We start from the raw sequence: 9,691 nt of genomic DNA, 5'->3' as shown, positions 1-9,691 counted from the left end.
TAAATAGATGACGTATTCTATTAAACAATATGCTAGACTTGTTTCGCACCACTTAGCTTAAACAGTTGGTGGGATAGTCATTAATTTTCATGTAATTCATCAATGCTTTGCCTTTAAAAAATTGATTACGTGCTTAAATAAACAAAGAATCTATGTCACAATCACACACTGTATAAAAATGTTAATTCTCCTCAATAAAGATACACTCAGATGCAACTCTTTTGAGTCTGTATCTGTTTGTCACTTCGCCGACTCCTTTGCCCACCTATCCTGAGATCCCTGTCCCGTCGGTCCCAGTGCTCCGGCCGAGCTGGTCCGTCGCAGGTATACAGTGGGAAAAAGCCTCTTCAATAATTGGTGTTGGGAAAACTGGGCATCCAAATGCAAAAAATTAAAAGTGGACTCCTGTTTGTCACCTCACAGTGGATCAAATACCTCAATGTCAGACCTGAAACCTTGTAATTACTGCAAGAGCAAGTAGGAGAAAACACTAGCACTTATAGGCATAGGCAGAAATTATTTGAAAAGAATCCTAGGGGCACTACAACAGCAGATAGGAGAGAGACTTGACAAATGGGATTGACTCAGAATAAAAAGTTTCTGCACATTTGGAGTTGATCTGCTGCAGGGTGATATATAAGGATCCAGCTTTAGTTTTCTACAGGTGTTAAGCCCATTTTGCCAGCACCATTTACTGCAGAGGCTGTCTTTCTTCCATTCTATTGTTTTGGCTTCCTTATTGAAGATTAGGTGGCTATAGGTCTGCAGGTTCATTTCTGGGTCTTCGGTTCTATTCCATTGGTCTTCAGGTCTGTTTTTGTGCCAGTACCAAGCTATTTTGATTACTATGACCTTGTAGTAGAGTTTGAAGTCTGGTATTGTTATTCCTTCAGCACTGGTCTTTCTGCTAAGGATTATTTTTGCAACTTGGGGTCTTTTATTGTTCCATATGAATTTTTGGAGTGCTGCTAAGTGAAATGAACCCCAAGATATAGCCACAGAGTTCTTTCATTATTGTTATTGTTTTAAATGTACTATGTGATTTTTTTTTGTTTCCTTTGTATGTTCTTCCCCCTATGGTATATCCCCTGTTGTCACTGTACTTGATTTTGGTACCCTGAATCTGGTATAAACATTTGTCTAATCTGGGGAGATGAAGGGAAATAACAAAACGCTGAAACAAGGACACAGGATGACCCGTTGCAACAATGATACCCACAGGACAGTATATTGGAAATGAGCTGAGGGGGGGTGCGGGGGGGGAGGGGAAGGAGGAGGGGAGGGGAGGGAGGCAACAAGGGAAGCAGTAACAATGGTCTACAAGTAATATACTCACTGCCTTACTCATGTAACTGTAACCCCTCTGTGCAGCATACAATAAAGTTTTAAAAAATAATAAAAAATTAAAATTAAATTAAATTCCTAAAAAGGAAAAAAGTGTCTGCAGAGCAAAGGGCGTAGTTACTAAACTAGAAAGACAGCCGTGAGACTGGGAGATCTTTACCAACAATACATCCAACAAAGGCCTAGTATCCAATATATACAAGGGAGTCTTCTACATCTTCACCATCTGCACACACACACACCATCTCTTCAAGTGGACTTGGTGTAACTCAGAATGATGTAGCTGTGCTGGATTTAAATTAAGCTAGAGATATGCTGATCCTAGAAAACCACACACCTCATTTCCTCTACAGATCACAAAAGAGACCTTTCCTCCTCTGAACCCTCCTAGGAAAGAGCAGATGGTGGGCTGGGTGGGATCGTGTGCTCAGGGGTACATGGTTGAGTACCTTTTCCCACCTCTCCTCAATCCCAATTCCCCTTCTGCTATGATGGAGACCATAAGGTCTGGAGAAGGGAGACTTCCACGTGGTTGTACAGGCAGAGGTGTGTTTAAGAACTGACCCACCAGCCTACACAAGATGGAGGCATGCAAAGGAGTGACTTGAGCCAAGGAACCAGTTATATAGGGAGAGGGTAGAGAGGAGGTATGGCCACAGCAGATGGGGCTGTGACATCAGAGTCTAGGAACCTATCACAGTGCAAAGGAGGCGTGACCAGAGTGGATGAGGACTGAGACCTCAGAGGAAAAGGAGGTGACCTCAGAACCTGGGGCCTTTCCACTGCCTGGGTTAGAGGTGCTGGCTGTGACTTCTAGGGAGGGCCATGTGTGAGCAGAGGGAAAGCAAAGGGGAAGGGGCCATTTTTTCCAGGCCAACCTAACAGAGACCAATGACTGTTCATAAACTCTTTGTCTCTCTTCTCTTCTCTGTCATTCTTTGAGTCTGTCTCTCTATGTCTGTCTTTCTTTTTGAGTTTGTATCTGTAGCTCTGTTTTTCTGTAATTCTGTCTCTGACTCTGCCCCTCCCTCCCTCCTTCCCTTTCCCCCTCCTCCCCTGTTGGTGAATGTTGTCCCACCCACCCAGGAGAGCTGCAAGTTCAAACAGCTCTCAGAATGAAAAGTCTTTGTAGAAGGAAAGCTGTTCTGGCAGCTGAGCAGAAGCAGTTTAAAACCGGTCCCACCAGTGTGGCCAGGAGAGCAACAGAAACTGCTCAGAGATCTTTCCAAGTGTGACACAAACAGCCCAGTTTCCTTTAAGGAGTCACAGGAAAGGTCAATGAAGTCTGGAGGCAGGCAGAGGAGGTAGCCATGGGAGCAGTTTGCTCTGTGGACCTGTGATATAATGCAAGGGAATGCCTGGATGGAGATGTAAAAGCACTGCTGGGTGGCAGAGGGGCAGAGGAGGCCTTCCAGGTGGTGGTGGTGGTGGTGACATGGTACCACATTAAAAAGAGAGGAGCTGGGTGTATGGGGTACGTCCCCCTCAGTAGGAGAGGGGTACTTACTATTAGACTGAGATTGCACTGGTGATTATACACTTTTGTGAATTATTAAACCTACCAAATGTACCCTTAAATTAGCAACTTTCATTGTATGTGAATTAAATCTCAATAAAGATGTATTAACATATTTTTTTCCATTTATTTGTTTGTTTGAACCAGTCCTGGAGCTTGAACTCAGAGCCTGGGCACTGCTCTCGAGGTTTTGTGCTCAAGGCTAGAGCTCTACCACTTGATCCATAGTTCCACTAGTGGCTTTTTGTTGGTTAATAAGAGATGAGAGTCTGATGGACTTTTCTGCCTGCACTGACTTTGACCCACCATCTTTAGATCGCAGCCTCTGGCATAGGTCAGATTACAAGTGTGAGCTGCAAGTGCCTGGCTCTGTATTAATGTTTGTTGTGGTTAAATGTGTTGGGCTTTGAGGTTTAACTAAAACTAGATTAGATCAGCTTTGTACTTTTAAAAGCAGTTGACATACAAGCAAAATTATTCAGATACATGAGAGTCTACCTTCCTGGGCATAGAGGAAGAAGTGTAAGAAAAGGTTTAACCAGACTCTGGAGAATGAACTGATTGATACTGAACAACAAAAACCACGTCTACAGATTAAAGATGCATTCAGGATGCCAAATCATAGAAACCATAAATTCATATTCAACTTTTTCGTAAATCAGCAGCAACATAAAACTATGAGTCACGTACTGGTGTCTGCAGAAACACCTGATATCAAACCAAACAAAGAAATTCCCCCTGTGGGTTAGTTCTATATTCTTGTCTCACTGACAGAGGAATTGAGGCAGCAGAGACAGGATAAAGTTTCCAGTGTCATACCTAATGTTAAACTACCTCAAAATATACCACAAGAGATCTACTGACCTCTAGTGGTGACCACTGAAATTACATGGTTTATCTCTTAGAGCCTTGAGACGAAGCAATTACGCACCTGAGGTTTGATCTATTTTATTTTTCTTATTCTGAAAGCTGTAGAGTTGGAATAAAAGGAAGCAAAGCAAATAGCTATTCTTATATGTTTCTTCCTCAATGCCCTGTCTTTGCAACCTCACTCAGCAGAGCCAGGAAGCTGCCTGTCTCCTTCTAAGGACTCCACCTGGGAAGGTCAATCCAACAAGCCGCTTTGTGCTCGTAGATTCAGAGCCCAATAGAAGAGGGAGGGAAATGACTGATCAAATGTGATAGGTAGGGGCTCACATCTGTAACTAAGTAGCTGTACTTAGGAAGCTGAGATCTGAGGATTGCAGTTCAAAGCCAACCTGGGCAGAAAAGTTCCAGTGAGACAACTATCTCCTATTAACCACTAAAAAAAAAAAAAAAAAGCAGACGTGAAGGCGGGTGCCAGTGGCTCACGCCTGTAATCTAGCTACTCAAGAGGCTGAGGACTGAGGATCACAGTTCAAAGGCAGCCCCGGCAGGAAGGTGTGTGAGACTCTTCTCTCCAATAACCACTGAAAACCAGAAGTGGCATTGTGGTAGAGTGCTAGCCTTGCCCTGAAGAGCTCAAGGACAGCACCCAGGCCCAGAGTTCAAGCCCCATGACTGACAAGAAAAAAAACAACCCAGAAGTGGTGCTGTGGTTCAAAGTGATAGAGCACTAGCCTTGAACAAAAGAGCTCAGGGACAGTGCCTATGCCCTGAGTTCAAACCCCATAACCAACAACAACAACAAAAATGGAAAAGCAAGAAAAAGGAGGAGGGAAGAGTGGATGGCAGATTGCAAACAAAATCAAGTCCATTTGGTCATGCACAACTTGCAGATTCTTTGGGGGAGTTTTTTGTTGTTGTTCTTGTTTTGTTTTTCCTTTTGGTTGTGGGGCTTGAACTCTGGGCCTAGGCACTGTCAGCTCAAGGCTCAAGGCTCTACCACTTGAGCCACAGCACCACTTCTGGTTTTCTGGTGGTTAATTGGAGATAAGAGTCTCACAGATTTTCTTGCCTGGGCTGGCTTTGAACCCCAATCCTCAGATCTCAGCCTCCTGAGTAGCTAAGATTACAGGCATGAGCCACTGGCGCCCAGCTTGCAGATCTTTTTTGGTAGCTAAGAAATCAGAAACTTAGTCTACGTCACCTGGCTTCAGTGACATCACCTGCCTTCAGTGAAAGCAACTAATTCCCAGTGACGACTTGCTGAGGGTTTAACTGAATAAACATTTGGAAATAAGAGCACCTCTGTGGGCGAGGTTCATTCAATTGAGACAAAATTGTCTCAGTTATTTCAGGGTTGGGAATGTGGCTTAGTGGTAGAGCGCTTGCCTACCATGCATGAAGCCCTGGGTTCAATTCTTCAGTATCACATACACAGAAAAAGTTGGAAGTGACAATGTGGCTCAAGTGGTAGAGTGCTAGCCTTGAGCAAAAGAAGTTCAGGAACAGTGCCCAGGCCTTGAGTTCTTGTCCCAGGCCTGGCAAGACAAGAAAGAAAGAAAGAAAGAAAGAAAGAAAGAAAGAGAACCATGTTCCAGAAAATTCTATTATTACTTTTGTTGTTGTACTCAGTCCACCAGAAATCCGCCAGACTGATGCCCACAAAAGCCATTAATTTGGGAAACCACCCTTAAGGATCTGCGAATGACCCACTGGGGTTCTTCAATCTGGTCTAGGATACAATGAAGAATTCTCTAGAATATTCCCCAATCATCTTGTTTTCCCCTAATCTCACCAAAGAGTCAGTATCTAAAACTTATCTGACTAGCTAACAAGCCTCTAGGTGCTCTGATAATAACTGATTCTGACAGTCAAGTGACTGAGACACTGTGACCTTTACAAACTAGAGAAAGCTAATGACCCTTAGAGTACCAATTCCTGATCAGAGCCCTAGCTACCCCTGGGTGTAATTCCAACAAGCAAATGTGACAATATCTACACTGAAGTATTTTAGGAGAAGAGGCAAGGGAAGATTAAGAGAAGGGGTACAGTGGTGGTTGCTGGTCACCAACATATGTCTTGCTCATATCTCTAAATGTCACTACTATTGCCACTTCTCATATTTCTAAGATCCATTCATTATTTAACAATTCCTTATGAAGTAACTTCCTATGTATCAGGTACCCATTTAGAATATATTGTCTGTCTAATAGCTTCAAGAAGAATTTAACAAATCAAGAGAATCTTAGAAATATACTGTTGAGCTAGATGCAGGTGGCTTATGACTGTACTCCTTACTACTCAGGAGGCTGACATCTGAGGATCTGAGGCCTGAGGATCAGGGTTCAAAGCTGGTCTGTACAGACAAATCCAGGTATCTCCAATTAACCAGCAAAGATCTGGAAGTAGAGCTGTGGCCCAAGTAATAGAGCACAGAAAAAGCTAAGTGAGAGAGGTTGAGGACCTAAGTTTAAGTACCAATATCGGGCTGGGAAGGTGGCTCAGTGGTAGAGCACTTGCCTTGCATGCCTGAGGACCTAGGTTTGATTCCTCATGCACCACATAAGCAAAAAGAAAAAAGCCAGAAGTGGCGCTGTGACTCAAGTGGTAGAGCACTAGCCTTGAGCTAAAGAGCTGAGGGACAGTGCCCAGGCCTAGAGTTCAGACCCCATAACCGGACCCCCCCAAAAAAACCAAAGTACCAATATCAGCCCCCCCCAAGAAATGATATGTACTGGTTGAAGCCCAAGACAGGATTTTTGTTTGTTTATTGCCTTTTTTTTGTTTTGTAAAAAAAATAAAGTAAGGGGCGGCAGAGGGGGCTCAAGTATATACATTTCAAACAAACAGACTAAAGGATGAAATATACTTGGGAGAAGAATCCAATGGTGTAAGTCCTCTGAACAACTAAAGAACTGTTTAACAAAAGAAATACCAGGAAGCAGAAGCATGCTGGGGGGCGGGGGAATGAGAGAAAGGGCACCCAAATGGAGGAAGGAAGGAAGAACAAACGCAGCCCTTATATTCAGTGTACGTCGTGTAAAAATAGACTATGTAACTTCAGGACAGGGAGGGGAGGGGGAGGGGGGAGAATGAAGAAATGGGCAACATTGATTGAATGCACTGTGCTCATCATCTGACATGGAACTGAAATCTCTTTGTGCAACTACATCATCATCATCATCATCATCATCATCACAGCCTCTCCAAGGTAAGAAAAGTGGTCAGATTCCACTCTCCCAGGCTCCAATTCAGTTTCAAGAAGACTTTTTCTTTTCTTAAATAGGGAAAAGAAAAACCTTGAAAGGTTATATAAACATTTAGCTACTTTTTGTTTTAAGAACCAAGGATGATTACATCACGAGGCTACCCTTACCGTAATTGTGATTTAGTGCATCGTAAAAGCATTGTGAACAAGAATTCCTGACGTTGTTTGTTGGTCCACAGGTCAAACCAGTGACTTATCAGAGCAACTCTTTCCTGGAAAAGCTGGAAGAGAGGTAAAGGATATATGTTACTGTGCCTGCCCCATAGATTTTCAGTTGCCAAGCAATCTTTAGACAACCTGCTAACAACCTCCAACGAGTATTTGCACAGCATATTACAGTTCACAAAGTGCTTTAACATATGTCGGAGGGAGGTTGTGCTTTCAGCGCACACTGTTTCTATTCAAGGACGCAGGCAGGCCAGGGCTTGTGAGGTGGGCCAATGCCAATGACTGGCAGGGATGTAATTACAGAAAGGAAAACAAAGAGGTAATGACTCCCAGCTCTTGTTTCAACTTTGGTTAATGTGGCCTAGGGAAACAGATTCCATCTTGAAAACACATAAAAGCTCACTCTTTTAGCCACTCACCAGAGGCTCATGCCTAGAATCCTAGCCACGCAAAGGCTGAGATCTAAGGATCAGGGTTCAAAGCCAGCGAAGGCAATATTGTCCATAGGCATTCTTATCTCCTATGAAGCATCCAAAATCTGGAGGTAGAGCTGTAGCTCAAGTAGTAGAGCCCTAGCTTTGAGCAAAATAGCTCAAAGGACTGCACCCAGGCCTTGCGTTCAAGCGCCAGAACTGGCACAAAAAGCAAAAACATGAACTCAATATATAATAGCCACATGCAAGTAACTCAGACCTAGAGTCCTTACTACTATAGAAGGATGAGATCTGAGGTTCATAGTTGAAGTGAGCCTGAACACCAAGGTTTGTGAGAGTCTTATTTCCAATTAACCATCAAAAAGCCAGAGTAAAGGTGTGGTTCAAGTGGTTGACACAGCCTTGAGCTAAAAAGCTCAGAGTGCCCAAACCCTCAGTTGTTTAAGCCCCTAAACATACAAACAAAAAGTGTCATGGGCCGGGCACTGGTGGCTCACGCCTGTAATCCTATCTTACTCAGGAGGCTTAGATCTGAGGATCACAGTTCAAAGCCAGCTCGGGCAGAAAAGTCCATGAGACTCTGATCTCCAATAAACCACTAGAAAACTGGAAGTGGCACTGTGGCTCAAGAGGTAGAGCGCTCACCTTGAGCTGAAAAGCACAGGGACAGCGCCCAGGCCCACAGTTCAAGCCCCACAACTGACCAAAAAAAAAAAAAAAAGGCATCATGGTAAAATTAACTTTACAAATTACATGTGTAAAGTTTAATATAATATATAACTCACCTGTCTATTTAAAGACTTGTTGCTAAAAGGTGTCCAAGCACTGAACCTAGTGTGGAAGCTCTCCATTTCCAGAATTTTCTGGGACTCCCCAGTTGACATCACAGCAATTTATTTCCTTCCACTTCTAGGAATTATAGGTTCATTTTAATAAACATGTAATTAAGATCATTTAAAAACATCTAATATATTAACATTGTGCCTATGGGCATTATAAAGTTACAGTAATTCAGATAGATACACACATAAATACAATATATAGATATACTGTAATTAGAATTATAACCCATGTATGTGTCTATAATTCACATGTATGTACATATAGATTGAGCTATATTAATATACACAAAAATCCATCCATGCCAAATCATTGCAATTATTCTATCCTTATGTAATTGTACCCAAATCAGAATGTAATCACAAATTATTTTTAAATTTTCTGAGAAATAGAAAGTGAGTAAGGAAAATATTTCAGGAAGGTTTATTGAACATTCAGAAACAGGCATGCATTAGTTGTGCACTGCTGCATAACAGATCACTCCAAAATTCATCAGCTCAAAACAACAAACATTTATCATCTCAATAGTTTCTGAAGCCGGGCGCTGGTGACTCACGCCTGTAATTCTAGCTACTCAGGAGGCTGAGATCTGAGGATCACGGTTCAAAGCCAGCCCGGGTAAGAGAGACCGTGAGACTCCTATCTCCAATAAACCACCAGAAAACCGGAAGTGGCGCTGTAGCTCAAGTGGTAGAGCGATTGCCTTGAGCTGAAGAGCTGAGGGATAGTGCCCAGGCCCAGAGTTCAAGCCCCACGACCAACCAAAAAAAAAATAGTTTCTGAAAATAAAAAATGCAGGCACAAAGCTGGGCACCACTAGATCATGCCTATAATGCTGAAATCTGAGGATTGCAGTTCAAAGAAAGCCCATGACACTCTTTTTTTTTTTTTTTTTCCAGTTGTGGGGCTTGAACTCTGGGCCTGGGCACTGTCTCTTAGCTCTTCAGCTCAAGGTAAGCACTCTAACACTTGAGCCACAACCCCACTTCTAGTTTTCTGAGTGGTTTATTGGAGATAAGAGTCTCACGGACTTTTCTACCTGGGCTGGCTTTGAACTGCTATCCTCAGGTCTCAGCCTCCTGATAGCTAGGATCATAGGTATGAGCCATCAGCGCCTGGCCCCAAGAGACTCTTATGGCCAATTAACCATTAAAAAGCTAAAAGTAGGGGCTGGGAAGGTGGCTCAGTGGTAGAGTGCTTGCCTTGCATGCCTGAGGCCCTGGGTTCGATTCCTCAGCACCACATAAGCAAAAA

The 9,691-nt window shown here is 43.1% G+C and overlaps 1 protein-coding gene across 1 annotated transcript in view; it reads right to left on the bottom strand.

The window, feature by feature from the left end:
- Ect2l (epithelial cell transforming 2 like) overlaps positions 1 to 8,448 on the bottom strand; it is a 59,034-nt gene extending 50,586 nt beyond the window's left edge. The window contains exons 1-2 of the mRNA XM_013026831.1: positions 8,383 to 8,448; positions 7,104 to 7,216 (exon numbers count right to left, since the gene is read on the bottom strand). Coding sequence (XP_012882285.1) covers positions 7,104 to 7,216; positions 8,383 to 8,448 — 179 coding nt within the window. The remainder of the gene's footprint in view (positions 1 to 7,103; positions 7,217 to 8,382) is intronic.
- Between the last annotated feature and the right edge of the window lie 1,243 nt (positions 8,449 to 9,691).

The sequence above is a fragment of the Dipodomys ordii genome, unplaced genomic scaffold (genome assembly GCF_000151885.1).
Source record: "Dipodomys ordii isolate 6190 unplaced genomic scaffold, Dord_2.0 Scaffold97, whole genome shotgun sequence".
NCBI classification, from domain to species: Eukaryota; Metazoa; Chordata; class Mammalia; order Rodentia; family Heteromyidae; genus Dipodomys; species Dipodomys ordii.
Note: the sequence above shows the minus strand (reverse complement) of the source record. Positions and strands in the feature narration are given on the sequence as shown.